Source organism: Toxotes jaculatrix, chromosome 7, assembly GCF_017976425.1.
Source record: "Toxotes jaculatrix isolate fToxJac2 chromosome 7, fToxJac2.pri, whole genome shotgun sequence".
In the NCBI taxonomy this organism is placed as follows: Eukaryota; Metazoa; Chordata; class Actinopteri; family Toxotidae; genus Toxotes; species Toxotes jaculatrix.
The window spans coordinates 13164987-13181951 of record NC_054400.1 but is presented as its reverse complement, the minus strand read 5'-3'; the positions used below and the strand labels follow the sequence as shown (position 1 = coordinate 13181951).

The 16965-nt window shown below is 39.4% G+C and overlaps 1 protein-coding gene across 1 annotated transcript in view; it reads left to right on the top strand.

Moving 5' to 3' along the window:
• stpg2 (sperm-tail PG-rich repeat containing 2) overlaps positions 1–16965 on the top strand; it is a 48266-nt gene that overhangs the window by 17509 nt on the left and 13792 nt on the right. The window contains exons 9-10 of the mRNA XM_041042732.1: positions 1175–1338; positions 1546–1638. Of these exons, the coding sequence (XP_040898666.1) occupies positions 1175–1338; positions 1546–1638 (257 nt within the window). The remainder of the gene's footprint in view (positions 1–1174; positions 1339–1545; positions 1639–16965) is intronic.

Here is a 16965-nt window from a genome sequence, read left to right as displayed (position 1 = left end):
TTGTGCTTGTATTGTCCAATAAGTGAACCATTCTGTTGTAGAAGTATGAGTCATTTCCAATGTCTGGTTTTGTATTTAGCCTTTGAAAGTCTAAAATAGGTTGAAAATTAGATTTCTGTCATAGGAGTCCAGAATATGAATCAGTAATATAAAATTGTGTGTGTATTTTTTTTCTGAGACCTCACGTATTACACTGAACAGCAACCACTTATGTCAAAACACCCTTCAGACTTTACCACCACACCAACATATATGTCTGTTTCTGTAGTTTCTTCTCAAAATATTTTTAGTATGACTAAATTGAGGTGTAAAGAAGTGATTGATAAGTTGTTGAATGCTGAATTGAAAGGTGAAAGTGCACTTTATTCCTAAAATGCCATTTTTGTATAACATGCCTGATTTTAAAGAGCCTGGTACAGACGTGGTACAGAAGGTGTACTTGTTTTTATTTCTGAGTGAATGTTTGTTCAATTAAAAAAACACCAGACTTTTATTTTTGTTTTGTTTTTTTGCCAGGAAAACACAGGTATGTTGCCCTGCATATTGTTGCATTTCTACATTTACTTGTGTTTTCTATATGTATACACTCTGCACACTGTATGTGTCATATTGATGAAAATGTTTTCCTCATTTGCTTTGGTCTCTAAATTTCTTGTTTTTTTAAGTTCCAGTGTGCATAGCTTTCCAGGCCACAATATTATTAGTAACGTGAGATCGTCCTTCTGTGTTTTTGAGCATTTTCCTCTTTAGCTGTTACCAAAGCAGGTGTTCGTACTTGCCGACATGATACTACACAACTGAGGAGACAAATATTGAAATAGCAGTAACATGTGAGTGTCTCCATATGAAATTTCGTGCAGCGGAGGTGTAGCACAGGCATCGTTTTAAGTCTAAGCCAACACTACATGAATTCTACACAAACTGCCAAAACTAAAGACATGGTGCCAGAGCTACACCTACGCTACATGTGTCCAATGTTTGTGTCTTTATTTTAAGTCCATGCGAATTCCATGAAGTTTGGACACAACTAACAGCTAATGGTTTGAGGGATAGTAAGTAGCACAGGTATAGTTTTTCTGGGACGTCGTCTTTGACCATTTTAACTCTGATCAGTGAAAAGAAGAACAATGTAAAATTGATTTTTTCACAAACCACCTGTCTGTGCTCTGTTCAGGTCCAGGGTCCTATAATGTGTTTGAGCAAGGTTTAGCCCAGGAGAGTTTTAAAAAGGCATTTTTAGAACGAAGCAGGAAGGGAGGCTTTGGCTCCGCTGCTCAACGCAACTCCTTCTTCCACAACAAGGAATCAATAGAGGCCCCAAGTCCAGGACAGTATGAGGTAGGACGATCCATCAATATACTATAGTCATTAATTTACCAATTCTTTTTTTCCTTTGGCCTGCTCAACCTGAAGGATATATGCCCTGATATTAACTGGGCTGAAGTATAAACCTCCGTTATTACTTGAGCCCTTAATAAAAATGTTCATATCCTTATCAGCATGTTAGTGTGCATGTGTGTGTGACTGCTGTATGTTTGTGTTCAGACAGAAAAGAAGACAGGGGAGCGCTATAAAAACCAGCACACCGCGGTTTTCAAATCAGCCACAGAACGTCTGACATCATCACTACTTGCTAAGGTAAGTCTCCTCTCTCTCTACTCCGTCTTTGTCTCTGGTTTCCTCTACAGTTGTCCTTGTCATACTCCAACAACACAACACGTTTCTGTTGTAAAGCTGCTCATACCTACTTAACTGGAGAGTCTGAGATGAAGTAGAACAGATTTACATGCCAAGTTTTTACTTTCATAAATGGACCATCACAGCGGTAGCATCTGACCCACTACGCAAAGGGTCCTGTTTTCCAGCAGTTAATTTTCTTTGACTGCTTCTTTTCTTCTTTTCCTCTTCCTGCTGATGCTCATTTCATAATAGCCAGTCTCTTGTTCCTCTACCTCTTTTCCATTTTCCTGTAATCCTCCTTGTCCCTCGCCCACTTTCCTCACTTAATTCCTTTCAAACTGTTGTTAGTATAAAGCAGATACAATATATTTACATACCTGAGTATTAAGTAGGATTTTATTTGATTGTATTTCAAAACAATTATTTTATCAATAATTACATCATGCCTTTACTTTATTTTTATGATTTTAATTACATTTCGTATAGAATTCTTTAGTGTTATTGTAGAGTAGTCTGCCATTTTTATGGAGAAATATTCTATTTAGATATTCTTGTTATTCTTCATTTAAATAAAAATCTGAGTATTTTTGCAGCCACTGGGCATTAATCTTACGAGTGCCTCACAGACTCGTTTATCTAAACCTCAGATCCAAACGGGTTTCAGTGAACTGTGTCATTTAAGTCTACTGACTCCTTCAGGTTCACTTTCCAGCACTGACCTGAATATAAACAACGTTTGTAAAAGTGGAAAAAATTGCATATCTTTATGGAATCATTATGGAATCAATGAAATCAATATTAGTGAAGTTTCTCAAATTTTACTGAGAGAGAATAAAAGTAATTTGAAACTTGAAAATGACACTTTTAGTATTAAAAAGTATCTGCAACATTCTCCACTTTAGTTTCACTGAGCGAAATGGACCTCATGTGGACCATTGACCTGTTAGAGTTTTGTGTCTAAAAATCAGTAAACAATGTATTTTTTTGCTATGAGACAGTAGCAGCACAACACTGTAAATTCAGCAAGTGTCATTATTTCTAGGGCTGTATGTTTTATAATTTCATCCATTTCTAAATTTGATCTTACTGGAAATATCACTAAAACCCCTGTTTTGACACTTTTTACATTACAGCAGTACAATATTATGTATACAGTACTTGATGCCAATGTCAACAAATAAATAACAGCAGCAGTGGTGCTACAATTGAAAAAGTGACAGTGTTTGGATTGTGAAAGCTGGATTTCTTTGCCCTGTGTGACTCAGGATGGTGTTTACTTGCATATAAATAATGTGCTAATGAAGAAACACAGAAGCAGCTGGATGTGAGAGTTAGCGATTGAATCTTACTGACTCTAGTATTGAAAAAATGTTCTAGGACAAAATTATGTAAATTTTGTGCTAAAGTGTATGCTACAGCATTTTAATATTCAAGATACACAATTTGTATTTTCAAGTACTCTTCTGGGTACCAGCTGTTGTTTACGCTGATTAACTCCAAAGGTTAGAAGTGTTATCTAAATCTTGAGGCAAAGGTCTCCAGAACTGATCTTAACACTATGCAAACTATGCCACTCTCTAGAAAGACAGAGTTTAAAGGGTAACCCAGCACTTATCATAGAGGGCAAAAAACTGTAGCTGCCCAGCTCAAGAAAGCCCCTTGAGGTACATTTGTGATCTGCAATATTGGGCTATATAAATAAAATTTGGCTTTCAATTAAAGTGACTGGACTCAGCCTCACTGGGTTTAGTTTGTCATGTTGTGACTTTGTGACTGCTGATGTAACTAATATCCTCACAAGAACTTAAAAAAAAAAAAGCAAATTAGAAACCCAGTCACGTGCACATGTGGACAAGAATTTGGCTTTGTCCAGGAGAAGACTAGCTGGGGAAATCAGGTTTCTCTAATCCCCTGCTAAGATGATGGCAAACGTGTTTCTCATTTATTTGATGTTTAAAAAAAAGAAGAGTAGTTCGGCTGGAGTTTTCAACCCGTTGTGATCCAGTGTTGAATGAGCTTGAATGAACTACAACATCCAAGAGAAAAGCTGATTTTCTTTGTTTTTCCAGAAAAATATTTTCACTCTTAACAATTAAAAAATACTCACTTGTGAAAAAGTAAGAAAACAACTTTGTTTAAGTCTCACTCAGGCCCAGTGGTTTTCAGGCCTCAATGCTGGGACACCAGGTTTTCACCCCTGCTGTCTAATCAGGGAGAGTTTTGCGCCTCAGACGCCGAGTGAATGCAGTTAACTACCTGGTGGGACTTAAAACCAGAGGGACTCTGGGTACAGAGGAGCAGGATTTAGAGCTACTTTTAAAGTGTACGATTATTGCAGCCTGGCAAATCCGCACGTGATGCACATGGAAATATCACCAAATACACTTGCATCAGTAATCAGAACAATGTTATTCATAAGCTTTTTCCATTGGGAAATTCTCTTGCTTTTCTACTTAGTGAGATCAGAGATCAGGGTCAACTTCATCTGGGTGAAGGACAATCACTTTGTTCCCTGTTCCAGCCTGCTGTGCCCAGCGTGTTAGGATCTGCGACTAATATACCACCGGCATCTGTTACAGTTTCAGTTGTTATGCTCATAGTATTGTGTATGGCAGTTTGGATAAACATAGTGAAAGAGTTGTGTGTATTTATACATTTTATATTATTGTTCGTACTACATTGTCAATCACATTTTATTGCATATCCAAAATGAACTTAAGCAAGTGTGATGAGACTCATTAGAAAACTGGGAATGATACATTAAGAATTCTGGTGCTGATCGCCTCTGTAATAGTCTCTACCTCATATATCTGTCTGCACTGTTTGCCATTTCTCATGACAAATGCCCCGTGTAGTTTTCTGTCAGGCTGCAGTATATTGTACTGATAGATGAGCTGACTCACTCAGAATCCTTGGTGTACTAAATCCCAATGCAGACAGTAGAAAACTTGACAGTCATACTACATACAGTCCCTGTAATGTCTTTATATAGATCTAGATGTTGGACGTCTGCAAGTTTTGACGATCTACGATAGATTTTCATTACATGCCGGACACACAGGGTGAGTAAATATTTAACAGTGGCTTTGACGTGGTTCAGTTCCCAGAAGCAGTACCTCCAGCTTGGTTGGGTGTTCCCACAAACATAATTGGCTGTGCTTGCGAGTGGGGGGCCCTCGAGGTCGAGGTGAAAAGAAAAGAATCGGCTGGTGGCCCCACGTGTCATGGAGGTAGTGCATGCCTGTCTGCAAGCCTCCTCGGGCAAACAGCAGGGTTAGCAGTGACAAGGATTGCATTGCTCAGACTTTCAGATTTTCCAAACTGGGAAAAAACACACAAACTCGCAAAAACAAGTACTTATTTGACTGTACTTTAGAAACAGAATCTTACCTCTCCATATTTCCCTCCCTATCTCACTCTATCACACTTTTTTTGCTTTCTGGGTAGAGTGCTCTGTGGAGAGATCTGAGGCCACTTATAATGGTTCCACGCAGAGCCTCCTTTATGACCAGTTAATGAAAAATCACCCAGGGACGTCTTTGCTGTAACAGTTAGCCACATGCCGCGCTGCAGCCTATGCTGTATCCCTGGTAACCGTCCCCTACTGGGACGGATATTAAAAGAGTCTAATCAGGAAACAATCATGATTATGAGAAGGGAGTATGATGAGAAATAAAGAAAAAAAAAAAGAAAGTACATCTTTATTATCTGTTTTATGTTTGGGAGCTTGTGTCTTCTGTACTTTGACTTGAAAGCGTTGTTCAGCAGAGGAGGTCGACCTTTTGTTGGAGAAATTATTCACACTGCATGGGTTTTGGAATCAGAAATATAAAAGACACACCATGTCAGTTGAAATGATAGAAGCTGTCTTGTAGGGTGCATTAAACACAACACGGAAACCCATTATCTGACTTCCAGAAGATATTTATTGCATTCTTTCCTCTTTCTTCACTGTTAGCTTTTTCCCTCCACCAGATCTTTTGTTTCTAAATGTTTGTTTTGTTTTGAGGAGTCGTTTCTGATCATTGACACCCTGTACTTCAAATCAGTCTATTCCCAAATCCCAAACAGTAGTTAAGTACGTATTGAATAACAGATATGGGATGATTTATTTAGGTTGATGTTTCTTATCTTTTGTTGCACCCTCATTCAAAGGACGCTTACATTTCTGACAGTCTAAATCAAATACACCTCAACTAGTTCAAATATTTGAAGCTGTGTCAGATCTGTACTTTAGCTAGAGGTCTGGATCTGATAGGAGTTGATTACCTGTCTGTGGAGAAGAAAGAATCAGACATGTTGTTGAGAAATGACAGATCTGAAAGGAGAAATGAGTATGAGGAGAGCATGGCTTAAATGAGAGTTTGCTTTGCTCTCATTCGTAATCCATAACCTTTTTCCAGTATTTTATATCTTGATCCCCACCCCACTTTCTCTTGTTGTGTTCTGTCCTTCCTACGTGTTTTTGTCTTCCCTCATTTTTCCTTTCTTCCCTCTTTCCTTCCACCTCCTACCCCACTGTACACATTCCTGCTTCTCCATCCCCCCGTCTTCTCCTCCTTCCTCCCGGACAGCCCTTTGTGATAGTGACCTTTCTGTTGCAGAGTTTGTGGGATACCCTTAGGCAGCGCTGGCAGAGAATGAGGGAGGAGTTTAATTTGGACCTATGTTTTACCCTTAGGCAGTGGAAATTCCTCTCTGTTCTGTACATCAGTGAAATATTGTCCTGTCCCTTGAAGTGACAGGAGAGAGGTTTGATTGGCCGTTTTGTCTGTCTGTCAGTTTTTACTAATACGTTCCTGCCTGCCGTCATCTCTGTCGATTTTGTTCTGCTGCCAATGATGTTGAGATTTATAGAGGTCCAGATGGATGGTTATTGTTACACTGAGTGAGTATGAGGGGTTGCTGTCAATGGCAAGGGCATTGGTTCAATAATGAGGTGTTAGCAATAGCTTTAATAAGAGGTGCACTTTCGCTTGTAAGTGCTAGAGATGTCCCGAGCTGATCCCGAGTCAGGGCATATTTTAACTGATTGACATTGGCTCAAATAAAGCAGATCAAAATCCAATCCTCTTTACTGTACCCTTCTTTACCCTTCTGTGTTTTGTTCACCTCAGCCTGCCAGTGTTGGAGTGCCGCTCTCCTTTACTACAGCCAGGCTCTAGACTGCGAGCATTCTGCTGCAATATGCCAGTGAAAGTGTGTGAATGTGAAAAATAATGGTTGCACCAGTGAGTGGCTCAGAGTTCTGACACTGAGTTCAGCACACTAATTATCATTAGCAAAGAGCAGTGTACAAAATATTTAGGAAGCAGCTTCTCCTTTTTAGATGCTGCTGACCACTGCTTTCACAAGTTAAAATGACAAATTTAGCTGGTGGCAGGTCGTAACAGCTATCGCTAATTAACATTGATTGAGTTTATTCCTTCCTTTTTTAACTTAATAAAAGGACAGGAAAACTTGTTTGTTGTCTGGTTAAAGTGATCTTTGTCTGTAGTCGACCAGAGATCTTTTGTGAGGGAAGAACCTCCACTCTGTGACACTGCTGAACAATCAGGGTGGACATTTACAGAAGGAGAATGTCTTCAGCAGATCACATCATGTCAGGTGTTCAGGTGTTGGAAGCACCCAGTTAAACTTTGATTCATATCATATCAATACTTCCAGCTTAGAAACTTGAACCAGTCTGATAGGAGTTGATTACCAGTATTGGTTTAAGCTCTGTGAAAATAAAAGTGTGTCAGATTAAGTACACTACAACTGTTCTGATACATATTTAATCAACATTTTAGTCAACATAAATATGAGTTCAGACTCAGTATGAGCAGATACTTAGTATTAAAGGTCTTGAAAAGGAATTGGAGCCAAGTAACCTGATCAGGACATCCCTTGTAAGTGCATTGAATTGTGGGTTAAAATTGAGCTTCAGTCCATTTAAATAAATAAATTAAATAATTAATAAATAAGTAAATAATCCTGTAAGGTATAATGATTTTCATCTAGTCTTTGGTGACTTTGATATATTGTCCATGATTGCACTGAGTAAAACATGGATACAAATAAGAAGATTGTCTGCAGTCTACAGCCATGTTATCAACTCTGTGAGTCTGTACTTAGACACAGTGATGCTTTGAGATAGATACTAATCAAGATAAACACAATGAAAATGCTAACATACTGATGTGTACCAGTTTCTCCATCTTAGTTCCGTATGTTAGCATACAAACACTTGGCAATTAGCACTAAACACAAACTACAGCTGAGGCTGAATGCCATTAGTTAAAACAACACAGCCTCACAATATATAAGAGAGTATCCTAGTGTGACTTAATTAAGTAATGTACTTATACAGGATTGTATTGATAGTTTCTTACAGAACATTGCTCAACTGAAATTAGTTTCAAACCTTCTTTTTACATGTTATGGTTGTAATTTTGGGGGAAAAAGTTTCAAATAAGTTTTTTTTTTTTTAAATATCTCATATAATAGTTTTATTCTGATACAAAAGCCAAATATTTGACAATATAAATTTCCTGTTTATATTGAAACAGCAGATCTGTTGGTTCCGTGCAAGTCATTTGAAACTGATGCAAGCAAGCAATAATGTGTCTGCCAGTCAAACAAATTTCAGTTTATCTGCACTAATATCTGTTACGCTGACAATCAACAACACTACATAATTCTCCTTCCTCAGTGTAACTGGCCTGATGGAATCAGACAGACAATATTAAAACATGGCTTTTATTAGATGTACCACCGACAACGATTGGAAGCTGGATTCATAATACTCCAATGGTGCGAAAATAATAAGCAAAACAAATAGAAGAAGGAGAGACTTCACAACTGGAGAAATTTCCATCATTCACTTGGGAACTCTCGCTGTTGTGGGAGACAATATACTGACTTCTAATGCCATGGGGGCATATATAAATGAATTTTTATGGTTACTCATTGTACACTTACTTGTACACTGTAATTTTGCACATTTCTTACCAAGATTGACAGGCAATAAGGCACATGTGCTGGGATTACAGTAATTTGGTGGTTAAACTGTGAGGGCTGAATAATGCATCTGTGTTAGGCACCTCCTAAAAAATGTAACTTAAGTATGAGCTGTGTGGGCTGCGTGGAGACTAAACTGCTGTGTTTTCCTTCCCACCTGTTCCTGGTCCCAGTTGCCATCATAAAAGCCATGTATTGCATGAAAATCATATTCACTAGCTACTGTATTATATTTCTGGTCCAGCAACACAGACAGACATCATTCAGAAGGCCTGACGCAGTCAAGGAAAACCTCATTAATGTCAGCGACAAGTAGAAAAACATCATATTGCTCGCAGAAAAAGATACCGCACACAATAGGCCTGAGAGAGACAGAGAAAAAGAGAGGAGATGCAACCGAAAGGAAGAAGCAGTGGGAGGGAATGAAAGAAAGACAAAGACAATGAGAATGAGAGAGGGAGCCTCTGTGTATAATGTGTAATTATCTATCCTATTAGCTCTGGTTGAGATAATTAGAGTGTTTGCTAAACATACATTTATCAAACCGAAGAGCAGCATCAACCCCCCCCCCCCCCCCCCCCCCCTGCTCTGCAGAATGAACCAAATGACAAAAATCCAGGACGTGAAATTATACTGAGAGTGAAGAAGGGGAGTGAGATTGGCAGATTGATGAGGGAATAATCAAGAAAGAGGGACAGAGAAAAGAAAGAGTGGCTGATGACAGAGACAGAAAAACATAATGTAGACAAAGAAGGAAAGAAAGAATGAAAGACACAAGCGATGAGAAGTTAGATATTGCTGTCTGTGGCTTTAGAGATAGAGAGATGATAAATAAATAAATGCCGTGTGAGCCAGACAAAGAGTGTGACAGTTGCATTGAAGGTAATGCGACGGGCAAGATAATTCTTGAAGTATCCGAGATCGGAAAATATGCAGAGGCCCAAGCTTTGTCACTTATTGACTTTTTGTCTCTGTGTTTCATTGCATTTTTATGATATATCCATGGACAGCTAATGGCATGTCATGGCGCAGCCTCTATTTATGGGAGACAAGGGAGTCGGGTGATGAAAGAAAGGAACAAAAACAGGAAAATGGAGTTATAGATTTGATATGGATTTTACTGTCAGCTGTCAGGGTAATGATGATGATGTGGGTCCCTCTGAGAATTCGAGCGCAGCCACATACACACACTAGTGCACATGCAGAGAAAGAGACTCACTCAAAAATGTGCCCAAGAACAAATAAATACACATACATTTATGCAATAATACCCAGTGTGTGCATACAGTATACATATATGAATGCTCCATTTGCTTGTGCTTGTGAATGCATACACGTACTGTATAGTTGCGCGTGCAGGACACACACACACACACAGGCACAATTAAGTGACCAACAGTGCACAGTGACACTTCCACCCTGAGGCTTCAGACAGTAACGCTCCCATCATGCTCTGCACAGTAGTGTCCTGAACAATTCATGAACGTGATGGATATAAAGATTTGAAGATGGGGTGGAGGAGGAGGAGAGGGGTGGAGGGAGCAGAGAAGTGGTGCTGTCATATCCAGTAGCTGTATTGACTAGTCTTTCTGACAAGAGCTTTTTATTCCCTTTTTCTGTCTTTGTGTCTCTCCCTCACCTTGCCCACTCTCTTTCATTTGCTCTCGGCTATAAACAAAATAAAAAAGGAAATGACATGCATTGATATTGATTTTGTTCTCATGAGTCAGTCAAATTGCCAAAGTGTGGCTGCGGCCGTGTGTCTCCCTGTCTGCTGATTTACCCATCTACCTGTTTTCACTGCCTATCCGCCTCTGCCTCACCGTTTACTTCTCAACTGTAAAGTCGCAATAAAATATTATTTTGATTTGTTTAGCTCAGCCATTCAGGAGAATATTGAAGCCAACTAGACTCCCCGCATTTAAAGGCTGCAAGCTACACAGCTCCTTATCCACAAACCAGGTGTTCAGAATGGCTGATGTGAGTAAAAGATCTGTGAGTTTGAAGGCTTATCGGAAGCTATAACACTGCAGTTTATGATACAGTAAGAAAATAAGGTTAAGGATAAGGTTGCGTTGAGTTGAGCTAGGTCACCGATGGTTTGTTTGTTTTTGTTGTAGTTGTTGTTTTTCTTTAACAGAGTGCCCTGTTTCTGCACCCCAGCCAGTAAAATGAATGAGGGGTCTACACTTTCTCACACTGCTCGGATGTCTGTCTGAAAATAGCCTAAAGGTGTGATGTTCGCCGCATGTCATCGACATGAATTTGGCCGCTGGACCATTTGCACCAAGTGTACAGTAGGTTAGCTGTAAGCTGGTTAGCTACAGATGCACCAGCCGTGTCTGTCGGAGTACATCTTTGTATTTTTCTTCAGCTCAATGTCTGACTGATCGCAGAACTCACCAAGAACTTCATTTCTTTCTCTTATTTCCCTACACTTTCCTTTTTCCTCAGGTCTCTGTACCTTTATGAAGTCGATTCATAAAGCCCTGGGCAAATTGTCTTTTGCATTTTGACTTTGCATGCAGTTGCGTCACCTCTAAAATTTCCTTTGCATTCTGTCTGAACACATAGTAAGTCTTCAGTGACTTACAGAGCAGCAGGGTCACTAAGGGCTCCACCTGTCATCACTGAACTAGAGTTACAGTTAGTAACTATTCCTTTCAAATGTGAACGATTGTCACTATGAAAGATAAAACTGCTGCTGTAATAACTTTCCACAGTTGTAAAATCCTGTCTTTGAGTATTGCAGACCCCTGCACTGTGTTTTGGCATTAAGCTTCTAAACGCATAAATCTGTGTACAACTGGACTTTGCAGATGGTATTACATTGTCTGACTGGTACATGAAACAACTCGCCCCCACTGCCCCCTTATGTTGTTTTAATATAGGGCAGATGTCTGTGTGGATGCTGTCTAAATAACAGTGTTTGAGGTAAAAGCTGCAGGCCTAGTTCTTCAGCCTGATCTATCGTGTGTCTCCCTTTTACTCGAAGACATATTATTTACAGAGAGTTTTAGAACCTTGTCTGTATCTCTTAGGCTCCTCTGTCTGGGCTTTTATTCTCTTTTCCTGTCTCACTTTTCAGCTAAATTGATATTAAATTGCTGTCCATTAAAAGACGTTTGAGACTTTGACTGGTCAAAAAAAAGTCTCTGATTCAAACGGTTTTCTGGATCTAAGTGAAGTCAGATTCTCAAATCATAATGGCCTGATCAGCTAACAGATAGAGAAAAAGGCTGTGTGATAGATGATGATCGACAGAAAGATTAAAGGACAAGAGCTAAAAGTTTGGAGTTCTGCCAGTGACTTCTAGAAGCTGCTATGTCCATGATCCCTCACAATATTCCACACAACGAAGAACTGAGAAATAGTTTTTGCACTCTTAACTAATATTTGTTGTGATGGTGGCCCTCGAGAAAGGCCGTGGGTGTCATTAAAATCAAAGCTGATTATCCCCTTAGGAGCATGAATATGCTCAACACATTATACAGCAATTTGGAGACCGTCCTCCCAAGAGAAACAACAACATCAGTTATTTCAGTAAACGCCCCAAAACAGCATTTGTTTACGTCCGTGTGATATAGACCTCTGGCTGTTGTAGTAATTTCCATCAGGAGCAAAGCAGGAAGTAGTGTGATACTGTTAAAGAACCATACGTCCATAGATATGGATGGGTCAACAAAACATCCCTAACCTTAAAAAAGTGGTGATTACTATAATCATGATGGAAAAGGTTCCCTAGCTTTAGTGAATTAGGAATTTTAACCCTGATCTTTCCCTAAACCTGATGAACCGTATCTCTACCGTTATCATAAAACAGATTTATTTTTCAGCAGTGATTTGTAATGGTTTTGGAAGGCACAATGCCAGTATAGGTAGAACGTGATCAAACCTTCACATAATATATGTTTTGCTAAATGGACTGGTGCTTACCTCCCTGCCTGTCCTCTAATTAACTTGTGGTGAGCTTAATTTCCTGCTCTGAGTTGAACAGATACCCATTAAGTGATTCATATCTATTGAAAATATAAAGTGGGGGACTTTTAATAGCACTAGGATGTTGTTTCACTCTGTCTTGATTTACAAAGACACCACGGTGAGGGGGAGAGGAGGTAAAGTAAAAAAAGTCAGACTGTAGACATTAAAAGGAGAGCGTCAGAGGGAGGGATAAAGGTGGAAAATGAGGATGTATGCATGAGCAACAGAGGAAAAGCTGGAGAAAAGAGAGAACAGAACAAGTTAAGTCTTAAAATGTGTGATAGGGCACAGATGGAAAATTTGCCTGTGTTGCACTTTCAGATTGTTTGATGTGTGGATGCTCTCTAAGTTATTGCTTGGATGCTTGGAGGAAAAGATCACATACTCTCTGTGAAATTCTTTTTCTCTTTTTCCTTCTCTTCCTCTCTTGCTGTGAAGTCCTGGTTATTGTTACTTCCCTGCTGTCTTGCTGTTATAAAACAAGTCAACTGAAAAACAGCCCTTCCTCAAAAACAGCCTGTGACTCAAAATAAAAGACACTTTACAAGCGAAGGTGGATAAACACTACATGGTTTCTTGTACATTCCCAACTCTGGTGCATTCTTTTGTGGAGTTCGTACCTACTGTATGCTGTGTGCAGCGTTGCTATTCACAAACCCATCCTGAATGCACAGCGGTAGTTTGGGTATATGTTTGTGCCAAAATAGAAGTATATGTTTTGTGCCTTCTTGAGTCGAAAGTAAAATGCAAGGGGAGATCATACATCATAAAGTACAGAAGCCAAAAAGACTTCATAAATGCATGTAAACTAAAAAAAGATTTTTTTGTGTGACCCACCATTAGAAAAACTGTTCACTGCCATCTTTAAGATTTGGTTAAAGGTACCCTGTGACTTTTTGACCACTGGCAGGACTATGGAGCAGTGTTTTTATGAGTGGGTCCTCATTTTGTTTGTATTGTGTCCAAGCACACAGCGACATTTCTGCCGCTTTGTTTTCACACTGCTCTGCTGATAATGGGATGCAGTTAAGATCTCAGGAAATACCTAGTTAGTGGACCTTGAATTAAGTTGTTTTTTCTCTCTGTCTTGGAAAAAGCTGACACATACGCACAGAAGATAATGTCTCCTTTGATGTGCTGTCTGTCTCTCTCTCGTCTTCAGTGCCATGTTCAAGAAAACACACTCAAACACACTCCAGTTAAGAAATACAGTCAGTTAGCAGCTTTTGTGCAGTTCTTGATGTAAAATAACATAATAAATGAAGCCTTTCACGTGCACCTTTTCTGTGTGGTGTCGGAATCAGCCACATGCTCCAAGTGTCCAATTTCATTTGTATCGACCTACTTTTAAAAATCTTCAGTGGCATATGAGAGATTGGATCCCATTTGTATTTATTTATTTGAGAATTATGGAATCGTCAGCAGATACCAGAGGAGCTGTGATGCTGCCCAGAATAGAGATCAGTATTTAAACAAATTAAAAATTTATTTTCCACTTCTAGATTGGATTAGAGGAAGTGAGATGTGACCAGGCCTCGTCCTTTAACTGGATCCTGTCTTTGTTTATTATGAGAGCTGTGTTTCACTTATGCTGCCAGTTTTCTCAATTTCTTTTCATTTCTTTTTTTTTTAAAAATGTTTACAGTTTTCTTCTCTTTTGCCTTTTAAGCCCATCGACCCTCTGATTTCTCCATTTCTGCCCTCTGTTCTCACATGTCATTATCTTACTCTGCATCTGCTCTTTCTTTCTCTCTGTCAGTTAATCCGTCTCTTTCTGCCTCTCTCTTTGCCTCAGTCCTCATGTGGATGAAGTGGGCACATGTGGTAAACAGCTGTGTCCAGTTGTGTGCATGTGCAGGACTACATGTACATTTCTCTGTCCAAAGTATGGGGAACAGCTGTGGCCAGCAGCTGTGTATATGGTGCATTGTGTGTGTGTCCACCCATGTGCAGGTGTAGGCACCTACCCATTTTATGCAGCTGCTGTGTGTTTTGCGTGTGTTTGGTTATGGACAGATGTTTAGTAGCAGGTGATGAATTTAGGAGCCAAGCAGACAGTCAGCCAGGCAGGCAGCCAGGGGGACAACAGGGAGAGCCAGACCCAATAAGATGTGGCGTTGACTCAACCAGGCCTTCTGGACCTCTGCTGGATAGCTGGTGTTTCAGGAGGGTCCCAGCTGTGAGTGTCATACAGGACTCGCTACCTGCCACAGTCCACAGACAGATCACTGATTACTACATAAATCAGTCAAAAGGAGACAGTTAAATCTTGGGTTGTATATAGTTTGGGATCGTTCCACACATGTAAATGAATGTGAAAAGAGAGAACTGAGAAAATTAAAGTAGACAAATGAGCTTGTGAGATAAAAAGAGAGGTTAAGCAAAAAAATGGCGAGTCTGCAAAGGTACAGTTGATATGATAGACATAAAGAAAACAAAGACGCTAGGGAGGATGCATCAATGGTAGGCATCAAAATATGATGGAAAGAGAAAAGAAGACATGGAGCAAGAAAGAAAGACAGGGTGATGCCAAACAGATAAGGTGAGGATAGGAGTAAGCAAGATATACAAGACTACAAAACACAGCAGAAAACTGTAGCTGTCAGCAAATTGTTAGACTAACTGCTGCCTATAAAGTGTGAATAGGAAGCAAATGGGACCCATATGGTTTCCCTCTGTCATTCCATCTATATTGAAGACCTGTCTAAAACCTCATTAAGGCCTTATGACACCAGCCATACCGCCACTACTAAAATCAGACAGATGGTTATCAGGCTCTATGATGAGACACCAGCTGTGCTTATGACACAGAATGACATAGATAGTCTATTCTTGGAGGAAAACAAGCAAACAAACGCTGTGTTCAATTTTCATTTAAATACAAGCTCTATATTTTGTTACGTAAGAGAAAGCAGCACACATACACAAAGCTGAGCAGTAAAACAAATGCTGCTTAATTTGAAAAAAAAAAATCAACCTTTTCAATGTCACGGTTGTAGTAACATTACTAAGCATTGTCTGGCTAAGTGTAAGGACAACATCTGGTAGAAGCATTGTTATACAGGCAGTGAAAAGTCTAAGAACTTTTTTAAGGTAATTAGAGTGATATTGGGACCGGTAAATCATGCATCAAGCCATTCATTTTAGGGTTTTTTTTGTGCTCTAAGAAAGCAAACATTTTGCTTTTTTTTCCTCCACAGAATTGTGAAACAGGTTTAAATAAATCAAATGGCTTTGATTCCATTTAAGGGCTAAAACGGGACTCCTAAACACACAACAAAAACTGAGTTTATAAACTGAAAAGAAGAGAATGCTGGCTGAGTTTAGCAGTGTGTTCATTAATCAGTGTTTGTGTATACTTTTTAAATCGCACCACTCGTTGCCTACCAATGTGTTTCACTGTAAACAGGAACAGATGCACCTCAAGTGACACTTTGGATTTGAGAGGCAGAGCTCGAGTAACCATTATTATTTATTAGACTCTAAATGGAGATATCCAGACTGTTCATTATCTGCATAGTATCGCAGCTAGACTGAAGACACAGTTGGTACAATAACCAGTTTAGGGATGGAACCTACCTGTATGTTTTTGTCACACCTTTCCAGAGTGGAAATACAAGAAATTAGAGTTTAATTCAAGTCTGCAGAACCGCCTTGTAACTGTGGAACAAAAAGTACAAATGAGTTCCCAACAAGATTCATAATTTAGCCTCTGACTATTTTTAAACTCGATAAACTTTAAGCTTCAGTGAGCCAGATTGTGTCAGTTGTTTCTCAGCTCTCCACAAACTTCCAAATCTATTTTTAACTTGAGGAGATAAAAAATGCCAAATGAGTCAGAGCCAGTCCTGACAGAGCACAATAGTGGTGAGTTGTTTTTTTTTTTTAAATGGATATGTGAACATGTTGCAGGTATTTTTGTGCATACTGGAGATGTGTCACAAACACAAACACACACACACACACACACACACTGATACATTACACATATGCACATTCAGAATATATATTGTCTCAAGTACAAAGATCTGAAATATGGAAATACTGGGTCTGAAAATAGCATTCTGCTCTGCGAGGAAGAATGAAAGGTTTTAAGAGTAATGAGAGGATGAAGAATGGGATGTGGTGGTAACACACACACACACACACACACACACACAGACACATCTTGTGTTATGCCAGGCCATTAGTCAAAGCTGTCACCATACATACTAAGCCAAGTCGTTAGTATGGCCATTGTCAGGTGGACTTGAGTGGTCATTAGTGTGAGAGAAGATGGTGTGGAAGAAAGGCTGTAAGAGG